Here is a 25,974-nt window from a genome sequence, read left to right as displayed (position 1 = left end):
TGCAGAATGCAAGGGCGAGAAGAAGAGGGCTGTGCATGTGTTGAAAGAGTGAGCAGCAACATGCTCTCTCCTCGGATGCAATCGGGTATCCCTCAGCAGTGGATGACAAATTGAAATTGGGAGGAAAATGGGGAGAAAATGCATTAAAAAAAGTTAACGATTAGTGTCATGTACTGTTTAGAACGCTGCCTGTGGACTGTGTTTTCATACATATAAATAGGGATGTAACGGTGCACCGGCAGACAGTTAAAAATCGGTGCGCATGTGCCACGATTTGAATCGGTTAATCATTTAAGATGAATCGATATTCACTTTAAACAGCAGAGGGCACTGGCGCTATATATTTTTATTATAGAATAAGGGAAATGTGTAGCATTTATTTTGCATAGTTTGCACCTATCTAATAAAATAAAGGACATTCATTATTTAGATGAATTAAATATAAGCACAAATACAGTATTTTATTTTAAATAGAAGTAATAAAAGGAAACGTCATAATTTGTCTTCAATTTCATTTAGTTTAAAAAAATCGGGGAAAATCGTATCGTGAACCCAGTATCGTGAATCGTATCGCATCGTGGGTAGAGTGTATCGTTACATCCCTACATATAAACGTGTGCAAATCAAACACCCTACTACTAAGTTCCCATAAGTTAAATAACTTTATTACTGGGCTTAAATCTACCTGAATTAATCAGATGTCTTTAAATCAAATAACAGCCTTACTCTAATTACAGACGTCTCTATTTTGGTAGTGTCAAACTACTGCAAATAGCTTGAAAGCCTAAAATGTTAAGAAAAATGCTAAAGTCTGAGCAGTTGGGTCAGTTTGGCACAATGTGTCATCATGCCACGACTTGCTGCTTTAATGTGCATTTGCATACAGCTCACTGCTACCAGATACATCACCAACAAAGCTGATGCTATGCTTGCAAAAACATATGCCTATAAGAAGTGACATGTTCTAAGTCCCTATATGTCAAAACAGTATGTAGCTTTAAATGAGATAATGTAGCTTTAAATGAGAACTGGGTTATGAGAACAATTCATCTAAAAGAGAACAGGTCTACAGAAACAATAAATTATATATATAAATCTTAACCAAGCATCAAGACAAAAGTGTGCAAATGGTTCAAGTACAAAATAATCTTCCTATATGAAAAGATATCTCTAAAAATTAGCAGAAATTAACATTTTATTTGTAGCTCCTTACTAAGTAGTATTCCTAAAATGTCCTGACAAAAATACAAGCACTAGGAATGGTGCGTGGTTAAGTGCTGGGTTAGATGGTGGGCTCTAGTAAAGGTGCGCTCACACTGTGGGCAGCTGAACGGTCGCTCTCCAGTGTGTGTAAGAGAGTGTGTTTTCAAATGTTGTGGCATGAGAAACGCCTTATCACACTGCTGACACCTGTAAGGCCTGAGGCCACTGTGAGTGCGCCTGTGCTTTCCCAGGTCACCGGGGTTACTGTAGCGGCGGTCACACTCGGGGCATGCGTAGGGCTTTTCCCCTGTGTGGCCGCGCACATGTTTGGTCAAATCACCCGACTGGGCGAAGCTTGCACCGCATTCTTCGCATCGGTATGGCCTTTCTCCGGTGTGAGTGCGCTGATGGTTGGTGAGGTGCTGGACGCGATTGAACCTCTTGCTGCAGACGGTGCACACGTATGGCCTCTCGCCGTTGTGAATTCGCAGGTGTTTCTTCAGCACGTCAGGTCTCGCAAATGTTTTCTGGCACTCGCTACACTTGTGGATCCTTTGTTGGTTGTGGGTCATATGATGAACTTTTAAACCATTCAGTGTTGAAAACATTTTCCCACAATCCTCACAAAAAAAGGGTTTTTCTCCGGAGTGAACACGGCGATGTATTTGCAGAGTTGCCCTGTGACTGAACGTCATCCCGCAGTCAAGGCACGAGTACGGCCGCTCGCCTGTGTGTGTGCGCAAATGCGTATTCAGGTGGCTCATCCGGGCAAAGCTCTTGGCACATTCAGGGCAGGTGTAGGGTTTGGCGCCAGTGTGGATGAGCATATGTTTGCGAAGGCTGCCCATCTCCTTAAAGCCGTGCCCACAGTCAGTGCAGACGTGCGGTTTCTCACCGGTATGTATGCGCATGTGTATGGTCAGACACTGCAGTGTGGTGCAGTTCTTGCCACAGTGTTGGCACAGGAATCCACGATCTGTACACAGAGGTTTGTCTCCATCGACATGAGAATCGTGCTCTTCTTCAAGCCTGTGGCACTGATGAGGTCCGAGGCCCCAAATTCCTGCAAAGTTTTTGCCACACAGAGCACAGCTAATCTCTCCGTTGCTACACACTGTGGAGAGATTGTGGCACTTGCGGCAGTGGTTTTGCAAATTGCCAATGTAGTCAAAGCTGCGGTCACATTGCGGGCATGTGTGGCGTTTTCGGATAGGTGCTGGGGCGGGCAGGTGGGCACGGCGCATGTGTGTGTTGAGCTGCTCCTGGGTGAAGAAGCGGTCGTGACAGGTGGAACAGCTTAGCATCCCAGAAGTTATTTTGATGCATTCTGGTGTTTTTTGGTTTTTAATCCAGTTGTGGTAATTGTTTCGATGAGTCCATTTTAGATGTTTCTCAAGGTATGAGAAGTTGGTGAAGGACACAGAGCAGTATGGGCAGGAAAAGAAAGATGCTGATGGAAACACAAATAAAATAATTAATGAGTAAGACAAAAATATAACAGTACAGTAATATAAAATGATATACACTCACCAAAAACTATTAAGCACACCTATATGATATGTACATTCATTATTTTATAAGCTACACCTACCATACACATGAACTTGGTGAAAATACGATGACTGACTGTTGTTCTGTACTACTTCTCAATCAAAAGCGACTCCCACAGGACCCCAAACTGATCTGATCTTTTATTACAAATTGCCTTCTTCAGTAAGGACTCTTCTTTATAAATATTTTTGAAGACTGTAACCATGGCAGTGTACATTTCTCAGTTATTAGATTAATGTTGTTTAAAAGCTGCTCAGTACAATAAAGTATGAGATGTGTGAGTAATCTAGGCAGTGTCCCAAACCACAAACCATGTGCCTCATGTCAAAATATTTAATACATCACTTGTGATAGTGTACTAATGTCACATACTTGTTAGACTGGATAGCATGTGGTTTTGAAGAGTTTACTGTTAACCTACAGTGGGGTCAAAAAGTATTTAGTCAGCCACTGATTGTGCAAGTTCTCCTACTTAGAAAGATGAGAGAGGTCTGTAATTTTCATCATAGGTACACTTTAACTATGAGAGACAAAATGAGAAAAAAAAAATCCAGGAAATCACATTGTAGGATTTTTAAAGAATTTATTTGTAAATTATGGTGGAAAATAAGTATTTGGTCACCCACAAACAAGCAAGATTTCTGGCTCTCACAGACCTGTAACTTCTTCTTTAAGAAGCTCTTCTGTCCTCCACTCGTTACCTGTATTAATGGCACCTGTTTGACCTCGTTATCTGTATAAAAGACACCTGTCCACAGCCTCAAACAGTCAGACTCCAAACTCAACCATGGCCAAGACCAAAGAGCTGTCGAAGGACACCAGGATGAAAATTGTAGACCTGCACCAGGCTGGGAAGAGTGAATCTACAATAGGCAAGCAGGTCAGTGTGAATAAATCAACTGTGGGAACAATTGTAAGAAAATGGAAGACATACAAGACCATTGATAATCTCCCTTGGGGTCAAGATCTCATCCAATGGGGTCAAAATGATCATGAGAACGGTGAGCAAAAATCCCAGAACTATACAGAGAGACCTGATGAATGACCTGCAGAGAGCTGGGACCAAAGTAACAAAGGCTACCATCAGTAACACACTACGCCGAGAGGGACTCAAATCCTGCAGTGCCAGGCGTGTCCCCCTGCTTAAGCCAGTACATGTCCAGGCCCGTCTGAAGTTTGCCAGAGAGCATATGGATGATCCAGAAGAGGATTGGGAGAATATCATGTGGTCAGATGAAACCAAAATGGAACTTTTTGGTAAAAACTCAACTCGTCGTGTTTGGAGGAAGAAGAAAAACCCAAGAACACCATACCTACTGTGAAGCATGGGGGTGGAAACATCATGCTTTGGGGCTGTTTTTCTGCAAAGGGGACAGGACGACTGATCCGTCATTGACCTGTCATTGCCAACAAAGGTTATGTTACAAAGTATTGAGTTGAACTTTTGTTATTAACCAAATACTTATTTTCCACCATAATTTACAAATAAATTCTTTAAAAATCCTACAATGTGATTTCCTGGATTTTTTTTTTCTCATTTTGTCTTTCATAGTTGAAGTGTACCTATGATGAAAATTACAGACCTCTCTCATCTTTCTAAGTAGGAGAACTTGCACAATCAGTGGCTGACACTGTATGTGGCACAAACTTTGTGTATGCATGTGAATTAATGCATCTAATCTAACAAAAGGAAGATTGTTTGTTTGGATTTTAATGCCACGTTTAGCACATTTGTGCCATTTAATGGCAACAATAGGTATTATGTATCTGTCTTTATATTTTGGTCCATTTTATATTTTCATCTTTATTTTTATGGCTGTGAGGTAGGTTAGGACTGTTCTTGTGTAACAAAAGTAAGAAGTAGTTCAAAAAAGCAGTTAAAAATAGTTATTATAGCATAAAACCATGCTTATATTTATATCTCATTATGTTAATACACAACCAAGAATCCCAAAGAAATGTTTATGCAGATTACCTAGGCCTGATTTTTATGTTGCAGTTTATGTTTATTTTTCATGACGTTATATGACATTTTATATGAATTTAAAATGATATGACTGCTGTCAGTCAAAATAACTTCAAACCGGTTGACGATACGCGCAGTATAGGCGTTCAGCCCTTCTTGGCAGGAATGGATGTAGTGCACAGTGCATGTGGTTTGTTTGTTTATTAGGATTTTAACGTCATGTTTTACACTTTGGTTACATTCATGACAGGAACGGAAGTTACTCATTACACAAGGTTCATCAGTTCACAAGGTTATATCAAACACAGTCTTGGACAATTTTGTATCTCCAATTCACCTCACTTGCACGTCTTTGGACTGTGGGAGGAAACCCGGAGCACCTGGAGGAAACCCACGTGGACACAGGGAGAACATGCAAACTCCACACAGAAATGACCCGGACCGCCCACCTGGGGATCGAACCCAAGACCTTCTTGCTGTGATGCGACAGTGCTACCCACTCAGCCACCTGCATAGTGCATGTGGCAAAAAAAATTGCATTTTCCCTAATGAACTGTCCCAATTTAAATATATCCAATGCTCTTATGCACTCTAGCAAATCCTGCCACTTGCATGATGCCCTTGCTGGCCAAGAGTGACTGCAGGTTAGAGCATGCCTTCTCTAAAGTGTGAAATTCCTTCTTATCACATATTTATGTATTTATTTATTAGGATTTTAATGTTGTTTTACACACTTTGGTTACATTCATGACAGAACAGGTAATTACTTAGTCATCAGTTCACAAGTTTAATGTGAATCACAGTCACAGACAATTTTTGTATAGCCATTTCACCTCACTTGCACGTCTTTGGACCCACGCAGACATGGGGAGAACATGCAAACTCCACACAGAAAGGACCCGACCCGCTCCACCTGGGAATCAAAACCAGGACCTTCTTGCTGTGAGGGGACAGTGCTACCCACTGAGCCACCGTGCCGCCCTTCTTTTAAAGAACTATGATCTGACTTTTGGCACAATGTTTTTACTGAGGAACGTTTAACATAAAATATAACAAATCAAATTAACGGTGGACTGAGTAACAGTTATTCATTTTGCATACGTATCAGGTGCAGCACTCATGCCAATACAATACACTGCCATGTTATTACACCATCCAAATATTATCTGGTCAGTGGAAGTACTATGCGAATCCTTTTTGACTGATAAAAATTTAATTGGGGGATGCTAGGGTTAGGGTGCATATTAAACTACATACTGTAACAGAGGATTCTGGGTAACTCAAAAAATGTTTGTCTTACGTGCTTCCTCATCCTGTCTGAGATCACATTCCACTTCTGTCGCCTCTTGCTTGACCACTGAATCACCATTGTCCCTCTCCAATTTCCCTTTAACCTCTTCATCCTCTTCTTCTTCCTCCTCCTTTAAGGACAGTTTTCTTTCTTCATTAACTACTACAGTATAAACGTCTGACTCAGTTTTTAATTTTAAATCAAAATTTATGGGAATATGGTCCGGTTCCGGCATTGAAAACTGTACATGTACTCTGGAATCAGAATATTCGGTTTGCATATAATTGTTACCATTTTGGAGTTCCTGTATTTGAAAGTGGTCAGGCTCTGGTTTTATTTGGTGAAGCTCTAATCTGTAATCATCAGTAACAAGGTCTTTAACTCCATTTTGTGGATAATGCTGAGGTTCTTCAGCCTCCAGGGTAATCAATTTATCCTTTACAGAACAAGAATCAATCTTGGCAGGTGTGGTCTTAGGGTTAGTATTCGTCTGCTTTCTGAGAAGTCTTTTACTCCTGACCGAGGTTATTTTTATCATGACGCCCAGTTGCACCTGTTCAAATACAGAGATATACATTTTAAGCATCAAAAAAGGATAAATTATTATTTGACATCTGGAAATGTTTTAGTGTACTTTAACTGCAAAGCATTATAGCAGTGGGTGGGTGCACAACCTCAGTCCTGGTGAGCAAAGATTCAAGCACAGTACTGAATGGCCAATCTGACAATAAGTTTGTTGGACATCCGATTCCGAAACCATAACAACTATAACAGCCTACACATTTTTGAAAATGATGTCTGATTTAGTCAAAACAGCATTGTAAAGTCAAGCACTAATGTAGTACAAAAGGTCTGGCTTAATAACCCTCTTCCAATTATCCCAAAGGTGTTTACTGTGGTTAAGGGCAGGGATATGTGCAGGTCACTGGAATCTGTCCATACTATACTCAACAAACCCTGTCTTTCCATGCCTTCCTCAAACTGTTGTCACATAATGTATTTCATATGACTGATTTTAAAACTGATAAATGTGACTAGCTGAAGAATCGAACACCAATAATTAGGAGAGATAATCCTGATATTTAATGGTTAGATAATTGCTGTACTGCTGGACTCCGAACCCTGAACTTAAGTAATGCACCACTACCATACAGCACATAAGTGCAACAGTTCTCAAACTTAAGGTTGATGGGATTGCAGGAGACTATTCAAAACCATTTATTTGGTGTGCTAAGTAAATACATGTAACATATTTACAGCACTGCACAGTCCAGGGGTTGAGAAATTGTGTTGTTTTGGGGTCACAACAATCAGGCCTTTAAAATGAATTAAGAAGAAATCAATACCCTTGAATTTGCATTCAACCAATAGCAAGAGTTTTGTGTTATAGTGCTTTTTTAGTGATGCAGTAATTTGATAATTTTTTGTTTTATTTTTTATTGTTTCTTCATAAACAACAGATATTGACGCTGTAATACTGATTTGTTCTGTTGAGCATTTTCTGGGTATAAAAATAATTTCACACAATCACCCCTGTGTGATGTACGGAACAGTAATTTATATTTACAGCAGACAGTTTAATTGAATTTAGCAGCTGCATCGATCAAAATATCTGAAATAATAATACAAATTATTACAATAGAAAATAAAATAGCTGTTCATTAGTGTTTCTTCACCTTCCTGTTGAGCTGTCTGACTAGATTAGCGGTGTATTAGCCTGTTTCATACCAAGCGAATCAATTTGCGCCAAAGATCCGCCATTTAGTTTTCCAAATAGGACAACAACCCGAACTCATGTGTTTTTAAAATGTGGCTCAAAATCTAGAGATTTTAAATTGTTTGTATTGGGCTGGTTTGAGTAAAAATAAAATATAAAACTTACAAGCGCTTCTGTTGTGGTGAAGGCAGGATCAACCAGGCATCCAAAACATGGCGGACAGGTTTGTTTTTCAAAATAACAGTGGCACTGTAACAGAAAGGTGTCAACTTTACTCTGCTTCTCAGCGTTATGTGTGCTATTTTAAAGTATGTTTAAACCCATTTAGACAACAATATTAAACAAAAGATGTCTGCTTAATTTACCTATCTAAATTAAACGTGTTATTATACAATAAGTCATTTTATTATGAACATCATACTTCAAGTAGAACTCCATTGCTGTGGTATAGATTTACAACGATATGGAAACATTGTTTAGAGGTTGTGGTCATGTTGACATGATTGCTTCATAAAACTGCTAAAAAAAATTGTCAATAAGATCACAGATTTATCAAAATTTCACTTCTACCACTTCCCAATGATGCCCTACTGGATTCAGATCTGGTGATTGGAAGGGTATCCAGAGTACACAAAACTTGATGAAACCAGATGTATATTATTTATGTGTGGTCACATAGGACATTTTTATGCAAGATAAAGTGACTTTTCAGTTAAATATTTAATTAATATAAGTGCATCATTTTTGGAATATTATCCTATATGGTAAATCACCGATATATTTGTCAGATGCGTTTATCTCTGGTCATATTCACTACTGCTTTTGTATAGTCTATGTGTGAGAGAGACAATTACACACAGCTGGACTTTTTAGTCACTGTGATAGTTTTTCGGGGAAGTATAGGAACCAAATGGTAGGAGGCCGTAAAGTGTGAGAAAGAGGGGCCCATGTTATAAACAAATGACAAGATGGAATGAAATAGGAGTAGGTGAAAAGAGGCTCGCCTAAGCCCACCTTTGTGAAATTGGTAGGATAAATAGAGGACCAGAGTCAATGCAAGTCAGTCGTTATCCGGGATGGCTCGATTTATTGTGTGTTCACTGTAATATGCAACAAATCTATACTTCTGGTGGTGGTTTAATTTCTTTATTTAAAGTATGTTGCAAGTTCAGTTTGACACCACAAAGAAGTATACATTACATTTTTATTTAAAATGTTGCCATGAAGGAATGGGTTCATTCAAGTGTCCTTCACAAAAACAAATGTTGAATTAAGTTTTTTTGAAGCACCCCTAAATATCATTTATACTTACAGTATGTGCAAGATGCTAGATCTCTGTCTAAAGTAATGGCCTTCAAACATTTTCTGCAGTGCCCCCCTGGCGTGTTTGCACCAAAATGTCCAGAACTTACAATGGACTATCACAGACTGGACTGAACAGTGATGAACTCCAATTATTTTTTGCTAGTTACAACTTTCAGTTTAATTTAATCTTGTGTTTGTATTGTAAAAAGCGCTATATAAATAAATTTGACTTGACTAGATAAGAATATTTTCAATCCCCCACTTCAACACACATAAATGTCTTTTGCTTCTTAACTTCACTGGAATTTGGAAAGTGTCATATGTTATTGTTTCTTACATTTTACTGTGTAACAGCATTCAATGCTGTCAACATATTTTCATATTTCAACATCATATTTCCTTGTCTTTGCTTTGGTAGTTATGCTTTCAGTTGGTGAAGACTAACGTTTAACTGAGAGCCCTGTTTCAAACCTATCTATTTTATGATAGCAGTGTTCAAACATGCCTCATTCATTTGCCTGTGTTATCCACTTTGGGAACCACTTGGTCTAACCATTAAACAACCAAAAGGCTGGGCCAACCTGATAACTTGTCTTCGGTCTTCTACAGTCCAACGTTTATGGCCTTTTGCAAGCCTATGGTCTTTGGCTTTTCTTTGTCTCATAGGGCTTTTACTAGCTTTGCATGACTTCAGCCATGCCCATAGGATCCTGTTTCAACCATTGATGAGTGAAATTTGAATGAGTTGGCAGTCATCCCAGTCAGTGGAGAGTCATTTTCACCCTCTGTTGGTCTGCTGCTTGACCTTGTTCCTATGAAGCACTGTTTTTGAAATGTTAAGGATATAAGCAACCTGATGCTCATTTAATCCCTCTGCCAGTAAAGCCAGAATTAAACACTTCTCTTTTCCACTGTCTTGGCATGGTCAATAGTTTTTAATTCTAATTTCTAGCAGTCTTTTTGCCAACCAGCTGGTCCTATTGCAAGAGGATGGTGATCATCATAGGCACTTGCATTGATAGACCCCAAATAGTGCTTAAACACTTGGGCTTTTGGCCTTTGACTAGGATAAGCAAGACATTTTTATTCTTTAATTTACATTTCTAAATCTATTTAGTATTTAACTGTCTGCATAAATAAATATGTAAGTTAAATATATGCTACTACAGACTTTGGATCAGCCCTTATGAATTTATGGATTGGCCTGCAAAAACACCTGACCTCGGGCCCCACAGAACAGCTTTGAAATAAACTGGAACATCAATAACCAACATCAGTGCCTTCTAACCAACAGAGAGAAGCCTTCTCAGGAGAGTAGCTGTTGAACCCAAAAGGCACTTACATCAGAAAACACAAGAGACATAATAAAAACAGGCTAAAGGCCTTAATTAAGACAGTGAAAAGTCAGGAAGAGGTTAAGCTTGGTGAAGCAAGCTTTCTCATTCCAGCGTGCAGGAAAAATAGCAGCAGTTAAAGCAGTCACTCTCTGTTGATGTGTAGTGCAGAGTAGCGGCAGTGAAGCGAGCAGGACGGCGCAGCAGCAGTGAGAATGAATTCTTAACTACAAAATAAAACATACACTATGCCACCTCACATGGCAGAAAGGAGGCGATGAAGAAGGGGCTCTCAGATATCAAAAAAAGGCGGGTGTCAGAAACAGGCACAACAGCGTGTACAACAGATAGCAGCAGAGAGAGCGAGGACTATTGGTGTAAATTGGCACATTTTTCGAAACATAGGTTGGAAACAAATAAGAGACGACTTAAAATTTTAGTTAACAATGTCGATCCACACTAAAAAGTTTGTACAGGAAAACACTTAAACAGAAAAAAAGACTGACCACATCTATTTGTTAAACAAATTGATACCTGCAACACACTCAAAACAAGCTGGGACAGAGTCATGTTTACCACTGGGTCACATCACCTTAATTACAATATGTAATGATTTAGGAATTAAAGGTAGCATACACTGATCAGCCATAACTAAAACCACCTCCTTGTTTCTACACTCACTGTCCACTTTATCAGCTCCACTTACCATATACAGGTCCTTCTAAAAAAATTAGCATATTGTGATAAAGTTCATTATTTTCCATAATGTAATGATAAAAATTAAACTTTCATATATTTTAGATTCATTGCACACCAACTGAAATATTTCAGGTCTTTTATTGTTTTAATACTGATGATTTTGGCATACAGCTCATGAAAACCCAAAATTAAAAATCTCAAAAAATTAGCATATTTCATCCGACCAATAAAAGAAAAGTGTTTTTAATACAAAAAAAGTCAACCTTCAAATAATTATGTTCAGTTATGCACTCAATACTTGGTCGGGAATCCTTTTGCAGAAATGACTGCTTCAATGCGGCGTGGCATGGAGGCAATCAGCCTGTGGCACTGCTGAGGTGTTATGGAGGCCCAGGATGCTTCGATAGCGGCCTTAAGCTCATCCAGAGTGTTGGGTCTTGTGTCTCTCAACTTTCTCTTCACAATATCCCACAGATTCTCTATGGGGTTCAGGTCAGGAGAGTTGGCAGGCCAATTGAGCACAGTAATACCATGGTCAGTAAACCATTCACCAGTGGTTTTGGCACTGTGAGCAGGTGCCAGGTCGTGCTGAAAAATGAAATCTTCATCTCCATAAAGCTTTTCAGCAGATGGAAGCATGAAGTGCTCCAAAATCTCCTGATAGCTAGCTGCATTGACCCTGCCCTTGATAAAACACAGTGGACCAACACCAGCAGCTGACATGGCACCCCAGACCATCACTGACTGTGGGTACTTGACACTGGACTTCAGGCATTTTGGCATTTCCTTCTCCCCAGTCTTCCTCCAGACTCTGGCACCTTGATTTCCGAATGACATGCAAAATTTGCTTTCATCCGAAAACAGTACTTTGGACCACTGAGCAACAGTCCAGTGCTGCTTCTCTGGTTCAAAAGTGGCTTGACCTGGGGAATGCGGCACCTGTAGCCCATTTCCTGCACACGCCTGTGCACGGTGGCTCTGGATGTTTCTACTCCAGACTCAGTCCACTGCTTCCGCAGGTCCCCCAAGGTCTGGAATCGGCCCTTCTCCACAATCTTCCTCAGGGTCCGGTCACCTCTTCTCGTTGTGCAGCGTTTTCTGCCACACTTTTTCCTTCCCACAGACTTCCCACTGAGGTGCCTTGATACAGCACTCTGGGAACAGCCTATTCGTTCAGAAATTTCTTTCTGTGTCTTACCCTCTTGCTTGAGGGTGTCAATGATGGCCTTCTGGACAGCAGTCAGGTCGGCAGTCTTACCCATGATTGCAGTTTTGAGTAATGAACCAGGCTGGGAGTTTTTAAAAGCCTCAGGAATCTTTTGCAGGTGTTTAGAGTTTTTATCATTACATTATGGAAAATAATGAACTTTATCACAATATGCTAATTTTTTGAGAAGGACCTGTAGAAGCACTTTGTAGTTTTACAATTACTGACTGTAGTCCCATCTATTTCTCTACATACTTTTCTTAGCCTGCTTTCACCCTGTTCTTCAATGGTCAGGACTCTCTCAGGACCCCCACAGAGCAGGTATTATTTAGGTGGTGGATGATTCTCAGCACTGCAGTGACAATGACATGGTGGTGGTGTGTTAGTGTGAGTGGATCAGACAGTTTTAAAATGCCATGTTTACTCACTGTCCACTCTATTAGACACTCCTACCTAGTTGGTCCTCCTTGTAGATGTAAAGTCAGAGACGATCGCTCATCTATCGCTGCTGTTTGAGTTGGTCATCTTCGAGACCTTTATCAGTGGTCACAGGATGCTGCCCATGGGGCGCTGTTGGCTGGATATATTTGGTTGGTAGACTATTCTCAGTCCAGCAGTGACAGTGAGGTGTTTAAAAACTCCATCAGCATTTCTGTGTCTTATCTACTCATACCAGCACAACACACACTAACACACCACCACCATGTCAGTGTCACTGCAGTGCTGAGAATGACCCACCACCCAAATAATACCCACTCTGAAGTGGTCCTGTGTGGGTCCTGACCATTAAAGAACAGCATGAAAGGGGGATAACAAAGCATGCAGAGAAACAGATAGACTACAATCAGTAATTGTAGAGCTACAAAGTGCTTCTATATGGTCAGTGGAGCTGATAAAATGGACAATGTGTGTAGAAACAAGGAAGTGGTTTTAATGTTATGGCTGATCAGTGTATGTCTCTCAAAAATGCCAGTATAAGCCTTGTGTCAGCAGTGCCTTCACTTTCACCCAGATCACCTAAGCCGATGCCATTGATGCACTTTTTGTAGGTATAAGTCTGTATGGTAGAATCCATATATCCCAAAGATGAGCTGAAACATGGACTTGTCTGATCACAAAGCAAGAATTTTCACTGTCCTTCAGTTAATCTCAGATATATAATAAATATATGGGGTTTTTTTATTATGGGGACCCGGGTTTAATTCTCTTCTGAGTGTACTTTTACTTCTTAAGGTTCTGCTTTTGTCTGCATGTGTTTTTGCCCTGTCGCTTATCAGCCTGCCAACATTTGTCTTGTTTTTTGTTTTTTTGTTTGTTGGATTTGTGTACCTGGATTATTGAGCATGTATCAAGAGGTTGTGTAAATTCAGAAGTCAAACGTTTTATGTATTAGGTACAGTGTTAAGAGGATATATGTGTCTTGTTTAAATCATAATACACAGTGACAATGTATTACCTGTGGCTTTATCTACCAATTAACTATTCATCAAACAATGAACACAACATTCTTAACCACAATTAGCTGCAGTTTAATAGAGTCAGACTGTTATAGACATGAGCATGAATCACAAATAAAATAGCATGAATGCAGGACAACAGGATACAAAGCTTTCTTGTATTGTACTGTACATGCATTGGTTTCAAACATAAATTGTTCTGTTGTAGTAACACTGGGCCAAAAACAACCTGACAACACAGGCTGTAGCTATTTCAGGTTCCTAAAACAATGCTCAAATCCATTTGTGAATTGTGACTATCATCATCTAGTAAGGTGAGAAAAATGTACTTTTGTCCTCTTGGCTTTCAGATTAAACTAAGTATAAATAATTTAAACAAAATGTTCATAAAGATTTTCCCTTGATTTCCTTATTTATTAGGAAAAATAATTCACATATGTCCACTATTAAATTTTCAGTGCCTGTTCTTGTTCCATTAGGGTGTAGCAACAGATACAGTTGTTATTAAATTAAATACATTTCAGAAGCCATTGTTTTGTGAAACAATCACTAACCCATTTGGACAAAAATACTGCTTAATAAGTCAGGTAGCATACGACTATCATAAAGCTTTCACTTTTGACTCACAAAGTTTAAGAAAAAATAAAGCTAATAATACTTACATAAATAGTATAAGCCTGGTACATAAAAAAAAATAAAGCATGATAACTCCTGTGCATGTGAAATGGAACACTGAGCACCAGACATCCTTCATTTTTAGGATAATGACTCCACATTTTAGTTCATAACTCAACATGAATTCCATCTATTGAAAAAGGGAAAAATTGCCTAATTAGTCCAGGGCTGCATTCACAAAAGTGTTTTTTGGGATTCAAGTACAATTCACTACCATCTTAAATGTCTGCCATAATGCAATACTGTAGAACTCACTAATATAAATGCTGTCAATTTTAGACTTAAAAAATATATATATAAATTGAGGATAAACATATATTGACTTTTTAAACAGTTCAGTTTTTGAGAAAACAAAGAATCCAGTTGTTTAAGCATGTAGTGCTGTGTGTGCTAAATATAAATGACAAATTAAGACATTACCAGAGTCAATGTTACCATTTTAAATACTGCAGAGTATTGTACATGTAGTACGTTTTAAAATGCAAGTTGTCTTGTGTCATAGAGAACTTGTTTCCACTTACAAACACAACTTTAACAAACCAGTTACACCACTGAGGTTTTTCTTTTTAAATGCCAGGAATGTCCTCATGTAGTCTATAGAATTCAAGTTAAACACTGAAAATGATGAGGAACCAAAAAATAATAATAATAATAATAATCCACAAAAGACTGAAATGCATTTTAGATCTGTAAAAAAGCAGAAATCAATGTTTTTGTAAGAAGCTGAAGCACAATACTATTAATAAACATGTTTAAAATAAGTTACAATCACATGTACATCATATAATAGAATTCCCCACATGAACATGTTGAAATGAAGTTTAAATGATGGATTGTCTCTTGAGTTATAAAGCACATTTTGTTTCTTCAACAGGCCACCAGTCGCACTGGGCAATATTTTTTAGTAAGAATCAAGTCGAAGTCTCTCTCTGTGCAGGCAAAGATGGCTTTGCTTTAAATTCAGTAGTGTACATAGAACAAAGCAAAGCTGCAGCAACAAAAATAAATGTAGTGCATTTCATAGATTCTGCCGCCATGGCCACACAAAGCTTTCCATAAAAAGCATAAAGATAAAGCAATACTTAAGTGTCTGTATACATATGATCACATCTATTTCATTTAATCAGTTCCACTGCTACAATAAATATACATCCCTTATAAAAAAAACACTTTCTTTTTTCATTTGCATTGTATGAATCATAATTTACCTTCCCCTACCCCAGCCCACCTATGTACCCACCGTCTTTTGTATTCTTCACGCTTTGAAAATTCTGTATGTACTTTCGCTTTCTTCATGCTGATTTCTATACATTTTTACAATCCTCCAGGAATTACCATCAGTTCAGCTCTTCCTCTGCTTTGACAGCTTTCTGCTCCTTACATGGCCATGGTGGTAAGGTGCTGGTGGCCCAGGATTCCTTTTCGACTGCCCCCGACCCCAGGATGTGTACCTGCTCCACCATGCCCACAATACTCCTGCAGATTTTGTCTCAGGGTGACCAGAGCAGAACCCAGGCAGGCCCGGTTAGGTGCCAAGATGCCACCAGGCAGCTGGAATAGGACAGTGGCAACTCCCGCCATGCCATCATCAGTGGGCTCAAGAGTGATGGGCCCGACCTTAAAGGAGGAATAGGAGAAGCCCAATAGCTGTGAGAGGAAGGGGTCAGAGCGACAGAAGTGCTGGTAACTGCTATGGGAAGCTAGGTGATGATGGTGGTGGTGTGATGTTGGGTTGGTGGCAGAGCTGGGCACATAATGATGGGAATTCAGGTAGTGTAAAGATAGATGCTGTCCACTGTTGACTCCACCAAGGGCAGGGTGGTGGTGATAATGGCGTGTCACACTACCAGCACTCGGATCATGTTTGTACGACAGTCCACCGGGTCTCCCTCGACTGACCATACCTCCCATTTTGCCAGTCCTCACATGTGCTAATGAGACAGCCCCGCCTCCACCAGCTGACGGCAGGTAGATGAGCTGAGGCTCGTCTGGCTCCAAGTAGACAGTGAGCTTGGCAAAGGGACGTGATGCCATCTTGGTCATCTCTTTGATGTGGCGCCGTTGCTCACGCCGGAAGTCTAAGAACTGCTTAACCTTCCAAAGTAGCACGCACACGGACAGAAAGAGGAAGAAGCAGGAGAAGAAGACGGAGAAGAACACAAACAGGTCGATGTGCGGCTGGTCCTGGCGCAGGAACAGCAACCCTTGTGACTCACCACCATGGCTATCTGTGCCCACTCCACGCAGAGCAATGAAAAAGCGGCTGGATTTGAGCGAGTGCACCTCATGTGGAAAGGTGATAACAACACGGTCACGCACACCACGCACAATCAACACTGTCTGCGGCTTCCACACCGTGATGTACGTGATGAGGCCATCGGCTCGCTCCTCCCGCACTTCCCGTTCAGCACCATGTGGTTTGGAATGCAAACCAAGGATGGCAGAAGATGATAAATTTGCGTTCACTTTCAATGGCGAGAGCGCTAAAGGAACCTCTTTGTCTCCTCGGGTTATGGGTGCAGCGGTTACGTCGTCCGCAATTTTAATAGTGTGTATGCCTGTTTGCCGATCCACTTCCACAATGAAAGTATCATGGGAGTTAGAAACAAACACCTCAACCTCCCCAAAGGTCACGTCAATAGTGACGCGAATGTCCACATTTGTAAACTTGGGCTGAGCAGAGAAAAACACTGTGCGTCCCATTGGCAGGTTCCGGATATTGGGCTCATGGAAGCAGTTGACCTGTGATGTTGGGTCAAAGCAGCACTCATTGTCCACATTAAATTGCCGATAACACTGACGGCCATTAATTGGGGTGCCATTGAATGAATCCTTGCACTTGGCACACTAAAAAACAGCATGGCAAAGAGAATGGTTAAAGAAGTTAAACTATATCAGTACAATAGAAGTTACATGATATATGAATGACAAAGAGGCCATGTTCTCTCTTTGGTATTACAAGTTCAGAGAATCCTTGGGTATTTTTAGCGTGGCTGTTCTGAAGCTGTAAATTGCAACAAAGTACTAATGCTATTTAATTCTTCCAATCTAATCATATCCAATTACCAGGTTTCATTACGTTTCCTCTCCATGGATGCCGACTTCCGCTCCTGACTGAGGAGAGCCGTGACTAACACACACCCCCTCAGACACGTGTGCAATAGCCAACTGCATCTTTTCACCTGCACTATGCAAGTTCAAATTTGTGCACAGAGAGCCACACACTGATCCCATTATCCCTCATCCCTGTGCAGAGATGTAGAGGTCATAATCACACACCCTCCCGACAAATGAGCCAATCATTTTTCCTGTAGACGCCCAGCCTGCTGGTAGCAGAGATGAGATTCGAACTCACGAGTTTAAAAAGTCAGCTCTGGTGCGCCACCTAAGCCTAATCATATATTTGCATTTTGTTTATTAACAATATAGATGTATTTAAAAACATTCATAAGTATTAAGTCAAAATACATCATGTGCGTAAATATGAAGACTGACTACTTGTTTCAATACATTGTACATGTAAATGCACTCTCTATAGGTCTTTATTCTGTATCATAGTTTTGATGATTTGTGAAGTACCTGTTGTCTGTAACACTCTTTGCGGTCATTCTGTGAGCTGCTTAGACAGGATGCTGTCTCTGTGTTGTTTTGGCAGGGGCAACCTGTACCATCATGCTCATTACAAGTGTCTGCATGGCCATTACACTGACACCTGTAGACATGAACAAAATATTACACTGTAAGAAAACAACTTATAGTTTGCTTGTTTATTTCCTAACCCAATGTCAGCTGCTATGGCTTTCATTATGGCTCAATAATAGAGTCTTTAAACATTACAATTTGGGGTCAAATTGCTTTCTTTACTTGTAAGTATAGAGATTACAGTGTTGTTTGTGTGACTGTGAGGGTGTAGAGTTTAATTGTTTTTCATATCTCATATAGCGTTTTAAGTGCTAGTGCTTCTGAGAAGTTAAGCATTTTTTGGGTGGGGGGGTGAGGTTAAGATTTCCTTTTAGTTGTTTGTATGGTAGAATTTTGTTCTGGTGGTTTTCATCTTTGGGCATGAATAGAGGATGTGTTTGACGGATGTTCTTCATCCACAGAGAAGGCAAGTCTGGTCCCCCATTGTCTATGTACGTTGTTGGTAAAGTATGATAACATTGTATGTCATCAAGTGAAGGAATGTAAAAAAATTATTCATAATTGTATGTATTTATACTTACAAATCATTATACTCTTACAATCTAACAGTTCATTTGTGTTTTGTCACTCTAGCTCACTTACTTTTCACACTTGCCCTGCAGCAAAAAGTAGCCACTGAGGCAGCTCTCACACTTGTCACCAACACTGTTGTTCAGACAGCTCACACATACAGCATTATCCTCAGTAGGGCCTTCTGATATCCACTTTATAATCTGAAAAAGAGGCATTTAAGTTACAGCAAGTATAATAGACAAAAAAGGCAACTGGGCGATTAAGGACAGGCACACTTACACCATCAGGGTCAAGTGGATATTTCCTTGGGTGTTCCAGTGCCAACTTGAGCTCATCTTTAGACAAACATACATCACTGTTTCCCCTGCAAAACTCCCGACAGGGCCGACACACTCCACCACCGATTGCAGATCCAACATACAATGGTTTACACTTCTCACAGTGCTGGCCCTAGTAAGAGAGACAGAGATGAATTAGCCAGACTCATAATATCAGATTCATGGTGCTTTGCCAAATGTACAAAACCCATGTGTGTATGTTGATGTTTTTATCTGTTCTATTATTTTTTTTTTGCTTCTTCCTTTTTCCTTCCAGTGTAGTCATATCCGATTCCATGATTGTGACTTCACTGGGTGCAATATCATGTGCCCTCTCGACACATGAAGCCGCCAGCCACATCTTATCACCTGCCAGAGGCTGTAGTCTCACAGACAGCTGTACTGCTTACAGAGGGTCACACTGAGCTACTCTGAGCCATCCACCCCATGCACAGACATCAGCAAGCAGAGGTCACATTTGCAGCAGCAGCAGTAAGAAACAGCCAATTGTTCTTGTTGAGCCCAGATGCTCAAGAAAATGTATTTGCTTCAAAAAACTAGTTTGGGGACTAAATCTTTAACACTGTGTGTACATACCGATTGCCACTAATGTATTACAAAGCATTTTTTATCACAAAAAGCAAGATCATCCATGTTAGAAGACTAGTGCCTGATTAACAAAAAAAAAATCACATGACCAGTGGTACACTTTAGGCAGGAAAGACCACTAGCCGACACCGTTTAGCAAAGTGGTTGACTAAAATAAAAGATTTATTTATATTGTGTATGAGAGGAGTATGACTGCAGCAACAGATTTGACTATTAAAAAACATGTAACCACAATAACTGTTAACAGTTCTATACCACACTAACAAAGATAATCATATATTTGAATTTTTATTGACATTTTACACAGAAAAGTAAGAACATGTACAGTGTATCACAAAAGTGAGTACACCCCTCACATTTCTGCAGATATTTAAGTATATCTTTTCATGGGACAACACTGACAAAATGACACTTTGACACAATGAAAAGTAGTCTGTGTGCAGCTTATATAACAGTGTAAATTTATTCTTCCCTCAAAATAACTCAATATACAGCCATTAATGTCTAAACCACCGGCAACAAAAGTGAGTACACCCCTTAGTGAAAGTTCCTGAAGTGTCAATATTTTGTGTGGCCACCATTATTTCCCAGAACTGCCTTAACTCTCCTGGGCATGGAGTTTACCAGAGCTTCACAGGTTGCCACTGGAATGCTTTTCCACTCCTCCATGACGACATCACGGAGCTGGCGGATATTCGAGACTTTGCGCTCCTCCACCTTCCGCTTGAGGATGCCCCAAAGATGTTCTATTGGGTTTAGGTCTGGAGACATGCTTGGCCAGTCCATCACCTTTACCCTCAGCCTCTTCAATAAAGCAGTGGTCGTCTTAGAGGTGTGTTTGGGGTCATTATCATGCTGGAACACTGCCCTGCGACCCAGTTTCCGGAGGGAGGGGATCATGCTCTGCTTCAGTATTTCACAGTACATATTGGAGTTCATGTGTCCCTCAATGAAATGTAACTCCCCAACACCTGCTGCACTCATGCAGCCCCAGACCATAACATTCCCACCACCATGCTTGACTGTAGGCATGACACACTTATCTTTGTACTCCTCACCTGATTGCCGCCACACATGCTTGAGACCATCTGAACCAAACAAATTAATCTTGGTCTCATCAGACCATAGGACATGGTTCCAGTAATCCATGTCCTTTGTTGACATGTCTTCAGCAAACTGTTTGCGGGCTTTCTTGTGTAGAGACTTCAGAAGAGGCTTCCTTCTGGGGTGACAGCCATGCAGACCAATTTGATGTAGTGTGCGGCGTATGGTCTGAGCACTGACAGGCTGACCCCCCACCTTTTCAATCTCTGCAGCAATGCTGACAGCACTCCTGCGCCTATCTTTCAAAGACAGCAGTTGGAAGTGACGCTGAGCACGTGCACTCAGCTTCTTTGGACGACCAACGCGAGGTCTGTTCTGAGTGGACCCTGCTCTTTTAAAACGCTGGATGATCTTGGCCACTGTGCTGCAGCTCAGTTTCAGGGTGTTGGCAATCTTCTTGTAGCCTTGGCCATCTTCAACAATTCGTCTTTTAAGATCCTCAGAGAGTTCTTTGCCATTAGGTGCCATGTTGGAACTTTCAGTGACCAGTATGAGAGAGTGTGAGAGCTGTACTACTAAATTGAACACACCTGCTCCCTATGCACACCTAAGACCTAGTAACACTAACGAGTCACATGACATTTTGGAGGGAAAATGACAAGCAGTGCTCAATTTGGACATTTAGGGGTGTAGTCTCTTAGGGGTGTACTCACTTTTGTTGCCGGTGGTTTAGACATTAATGGCTGTATATTGAGTTATTTTGAGAGAAGAATAAATTTACACTGTTATATAAGCTGCACACAGACTACTTTTCATTGTGTCAAAGTGTCATTTTGTCAGTGTTGTCCCATGAAAAGATATACTTAAATATCTGCAGAATTGTGAGGGGTGTACTCACTTTTGTGATACACTGTATATAAATTGACACATTTAATACACTGGAGCTGGGTTATTTTAATTAAGGTGAACTAGGACGGATGGATGTAAACCATACATTACCTTAGTGTGGTTATGGCACTCCAGACAGGTATCCAGTTCAGAGACACTCATACAGTTGCTGTGCTTGTTACATCGGCACTGAGAGGAGCAATTCTCCCCAACAAAGCCAAAGTGACACTGGCAGACTCCAGGTGACATACATGTGCCATTAACACAGCCCTGCACACACACTGGCTCACACTGCCCAGATACACTAAGAAAAGTGGAAAAAGGGTTTTAATTTACATTAAGAAATACAAATACATATATACATTTCACCTCCACCCATACCTGATTACTCTTATGGTATGTTTGTTTACATAATTAATTATAATACAGGTAATTAAAATTTGTTGAGTTAACCAAAAGCACAAAACAAATCTTTTACTGACTTGCTTTTTAACCCCAAACCTACAGTAATCATTTTAAAACTGCTGACTTTCCTTTAAATGTGTAATTAATGACTAATTTAAAAAAAATTCTATTAAACTACACAGTGCCATAGTCAATTTTTGGCCTATTTTAGCCTATTCTGAAGTGCCTTGTTATCAGGAGTAATATACTTCTAATATACTGAAGCAGACAGGGTTGAGGGCCTTGCTCAAGGGTCCAACAGTGGCTTCATGGCAGAGCAGGGATTCAAACCCACAATCTTATGATTGATAGCTCAAAGCTCTACTCGCTAGGCTACTACTATCCATAATTAGCCAGAACATTAGCAACAACAACAACAACAACAACTCTGCATGTCACAGTCACAGACATATTAAATGATTGGGCTACTGGCAGTTATTTGCAGTACACATGTTAAATGAAGCAGATATGGGCAGGAAAGAAGACTCAAGAGTCTTTGATAAAGGCCAAATCGTTAAGGCCAGGCAACTGGATTGAAGTGCCCACAGACAGCCGTGGTGCATATCCATCAACAGTGGACCAAGGAGGGACATTTATTTATTTATCAGCATTTCAGCATCATGTTTTACACACTTTTGGTTACATTCATGACAGAAACGGTAGTTACTCGTTACACAAGATTCATTAGTTCACAATGTTTTAATGTCAAACACAGTCAAGGACAATTTTGTGTCTCCAATTCACCTCAATTGCATGTTTTTGGACTGTGGGAGGAAACCGGAGCTCCTGGAGGAAACCCACGCAGGCACAGCGAGTACATGCAAACTCCACACTGAAAGGACCCGGACCGCCCCACCTGGGGATCGAACCCAGGACCCAAGGAGGGACAAGACACAAACTGCTGACAGGTTGTAGGGCAGCCAAGACTCAGTGATGGCAACAGACAGGCCACTGTTATATCAAAGTGCATATGATTTTAATTGGTGAAGAGATGGTGGTGAAGACATGAATGTATTACAATATACAATGCATATAACCATCCTCTGTATAGGGCCAGTAGTATAAAAGAGCATAACTGCCTCTGTTCTTCTCTGTGTGAATATCTCTGGTGTATTAGGTTGTGTTCAAAAAGTGTCAGTAAGTGCACACACCATCAAACATCATGATGTGCCCATTAACGGTGCATGAGCAGCAGTTCTTTTTTTTTTTTATGCAACATCCTAACAAATCAATGTAGACAATATACAATCTTCTGTATGACCTTATTATTATTATTAATTTTTTATGTTAAATTACGATAAGCATAAAATCATATCATACAGAGAGCACAAAAAGAAGAAGCTAACTGACTAATACAGTCTAAATATTGAAATTATAACATCTCTTTAGGCATTTGAGCCTACCTGCTAAGTATGTATCCCTGTCTGCAGGTGCAATGGTAGCCATCAGGCAGGTCATGGCAGTCCTGGGTAACATTGCAGCGGTGATGTCCATTGGCACACTCATCCTCTTCTGGACAGTGCAAGAATGACCAGCTGCTGTTCCGCTGTGGACAAAGTGACTCACTCACACCTGCAAAAAAAGAGCACAAAAGCCCTGTTGACTTCACACTTTAAAAATCACCAACAACTTCCTTTTACTGTTAAGGACTGGCTTAAAATATTTTTAGCCCAGTGAGTGAACAATTAGCAAAGTTATACATACCACCCAGTCCACCTTGCAAGCAGCGCCCTGCCCCATTGGCACTGCGGGTAGCACACCAGCCACACTGTGGTCGGGCAATGCACTGGGAACACTGGGTCAGTTGGGAGCAGTGGGGTGAGCATGAGTCTCCACTATTTAGCAGACGACCACACTGACCAGCCTCACAACGCAACGGAACAAACGAAGGACTCATGCACTGACAGAGAGAGAATAAATAGAAGACTTTAACAATTCAATATTACAACTGTCTGTAACTGCAACTAAAACAGAATCCAACAATAATAATAAATTTAGCTAATAAAATACAAACATCTTTGTAATAGGAAAAGTTTATGTGAGATGTTAGGCACTTAACAGAGCCTAAAAAGCAGCATACAAATAATGCTGTTCTGTTCCAAAATATCCCTCACCTGCTGTAGTGCCATGCTCCACACACAGTGTTGCCACCCCCCATCTGAACCACGAGAGCTGAGACACTGATTACATGTCTGGATTTGGTGACAAGGCTCAGGACAGGGCATAGGGGGGGATGACTCCACCTGCATGGGCGACACGTTCAGCAGAGCATAGCTGAAACACGTCCAGTCATACGTCGGATTAACGCTCAGAATACGTCTGGTCTCTCCTGAAAAAAGTATAAAACATATAAACTAATATTAGTTAGCGTAATTATTACAGTGTCACAATGGGTATAAAAGATTATGCCATGTACTTTAATTATTTAGCTAAATATTTAAAATTTATTACAATTTATTTAACCACCCACCTGAAAAAAAACTCAGATTTAGTGTACAAAATAAAATAAATGCTTTAAATTGATTGCATGATTGTGTCCCTTTGCACAAAGCAGGTTCACGAAGGCATGGTTTGGTGATAAGAAACTCCAGTGATCACAGGACAGGGCTTCTCTTTCAACATCAGTGACCTCACAAATGATTTTTTGACTGAATGGGCAACAAAACAAAATTTTCACAGCCAAGGCAAAGCTGTTTGGAAAAATCTCATGACAGTTAATATGTTACTGGGTGTTCGTAAGAGCTTTAACTCTCCTTAATTTGGCTGTGCAATAAGCACTTTTAACTTATTACCTATTTAGGCATTTGGATGGATACTCTTTTTGGGTGACTTAGACAAAACACATCTGACCAAACATAGAACAGGCTTTAAAATTCTGGACACAAGCTTGTAATTTACCCAAAGAAAATTCCTGTAAGAAGAGGCAATATAACTGGGAGGGTTTGCTAAAATTATATAAAACGGTTGGACAAGATTTGTACAAACCACATTCATACGTACCAGTGCGTTTAAACTGCCGTGTCCACATACACTTTCCAGAGGCTGTGCATTTGGGGCAGTCAGATGCTTCACAGCTGGTTTCAGTGCAGTTGCTAGAAAGAAAAATCTCCCTTTGGTTTATCCTGCAGTCGTGTTCCGTAGTGCAACTCACAGAGCTGCTGATACATGCTCCTTCAGGACAGTTAGTGCACCACTTACACTGCAAAGTCGGCTACAATTGAGAAGACAAAAGAAAAAAATGAATATTAGGGGTTTGGTTACTGTTCTATTAAGTAAGATATGATGCAGTTTGGGGCTGCTGGGGTGGCACAGCAATCTAATACGCTAGCTAGAATCAGATTTGACTCAGTGGAACATAGAGAAACAACAAGAATGTAAAAACAAAATATGATTGTGGTACTTTCTAGGGTTGTATTGGCCACCTTAAGCCACCAATTTCTTACCTGTGCAGGACTTGAGAATGTTCTGGGATGTCGTGCCAGGCATTCACTGCATGTTTTTAGTCTACGGCACTGATCAGGAACACGGGGAGTGGGAAAGCATGGGGAATGGCTAACAGGACAACCCAGCCTGAGAACAAGAAGTTAAAAAGAAATTTAAGTTAAAAAATTGAGGATAAATACAATTCCTTTAATGTATAGTATTTCTTTTAATCCTTAAGCGGAACCTTTCTGCTGTGTCTGAGGAGGTGCAGGTGCCTCGGCACCACACACAACTGCCTGAGCTGCTGTTACAGGCCTCAGGTGTAGAAAGCAGGACGCAGGGGTCAGAGGGCACAGAGAGGGCCAACAGCCGACCCAGCATGACCCCATTAAATCCACCCGACAAAAACAGGCGGCCTTCCCAGGTTGTCATTGCCAAAGAGATGGAGTGGTTAAATGGTTCACCGATTGAAGATGCTGAGGAGGGAAGAAAAAAATAATAAAGATCAGCATCAGAGAAGTGAGAAGCATTTCATTTGGCCTGCATTAAAATTAAACAGGAAGAAATGTTTACATCACAACATGCACATAGTCTTGTTAATAGTTAATAGCAACAATCTGCACAGATTT

General features: G+C 40.4%; 2 protein-coding genes across 2 annotated transcripts in view; both read right to left on the bottom strand.

Moving 5' to 3' along the window:
• Positions 1-1,182: 1,182 nt before the first annotated feature.
• LOC134301354 (gastrula zinc finger protein XlCGF57.1) lies at positions 1,183-6,429 on the bottom strand. The gene is made up of 3 exons (XM_062986022.1): positions 6,303-6,429; positions 6,021-6,141; positions 1,183-2,653 (listed from the first exon to the last, which is right to left on the bottom strand). The coding sequence occupies exons 1-3, from the start codon at positions 6,303-6,305 to the stop codon at positions 1,254-1,256; spliced, it is 1,524 nt and encodes a 507-aa protein (XP_062842092.1). The 5' UTR covers positions 6,306-6,429; the 3' UTR covers positions 1,183-1,253.
• Positions 6,430-13,786: 7,357 nt separating this feature from the next.
• megf8 (multiple EGF-like-domains 8) overlaps positions 13,787-25,974 on the bottom strand; it is a 57,655-nt gene continuing 45,467 nt past the window's right edge. The window contains 11 exon segments of the mRNA XM_062986023.1: positions 13,787-17,252; positions 17,985-18,117; positions 18,690-18,820; positions 18,900-19,070; positions 21,590-21,782; positions 23,326-23,494; positions 23,627-23,822; positions 24,037-24,251; positions 24,923-25,133; positions 25,366-25,492; positions 25,590-25,821. Of these exon segments, the coding sequence (XP_062842093.1) occupies positions 15,783-17,252; positions 17,985-18,117; positions 18,690-18,820; positions 18,900-19,070; positions 21,590-21,782; positions 23,326-23,494; positions 23,627-23,822; positions 24,037-24,251; positions 24,923-25,133; positions 25,366-25,492; positions 25,590-25,821 (3,248 nt within the window). The 3' untranslated portion in view covers positions 13,787-15,782.

The sequence above is a fragment of the Trichomycterus rosablanca genome, chromosome 23, assembly GCF_030014385.1.
Source record: "Trichomycterus rosablanca isolate fTriRos1 chromosome 23, fTriRos1.hap1, whole genome shotgun sequence".
Taxonomy (NCBI): domain Eukaryota; kingdom Metazoa; phylum Chordata; class Actinopteri; order Siluriformes; family Trichomycteridae; genus Trichomycterus; species Trichomycterus rosablanca.
This window is presented reverse-complemented; position numbering and strand designations above follow the sequence as displayed.

Bases quoted from the DNA above. Each gene is read 5' to 3' on its own strand.
- LOC134301354 (XM_062986022.1), bottom strand. The intron at 2,654-6,020 runs GTAAGACAAACA...TGTTTCCATCAG, and splicing joins CAGACAGGATGAGGAAGCAC to CATCTTTCTTTTCCTGCCCA.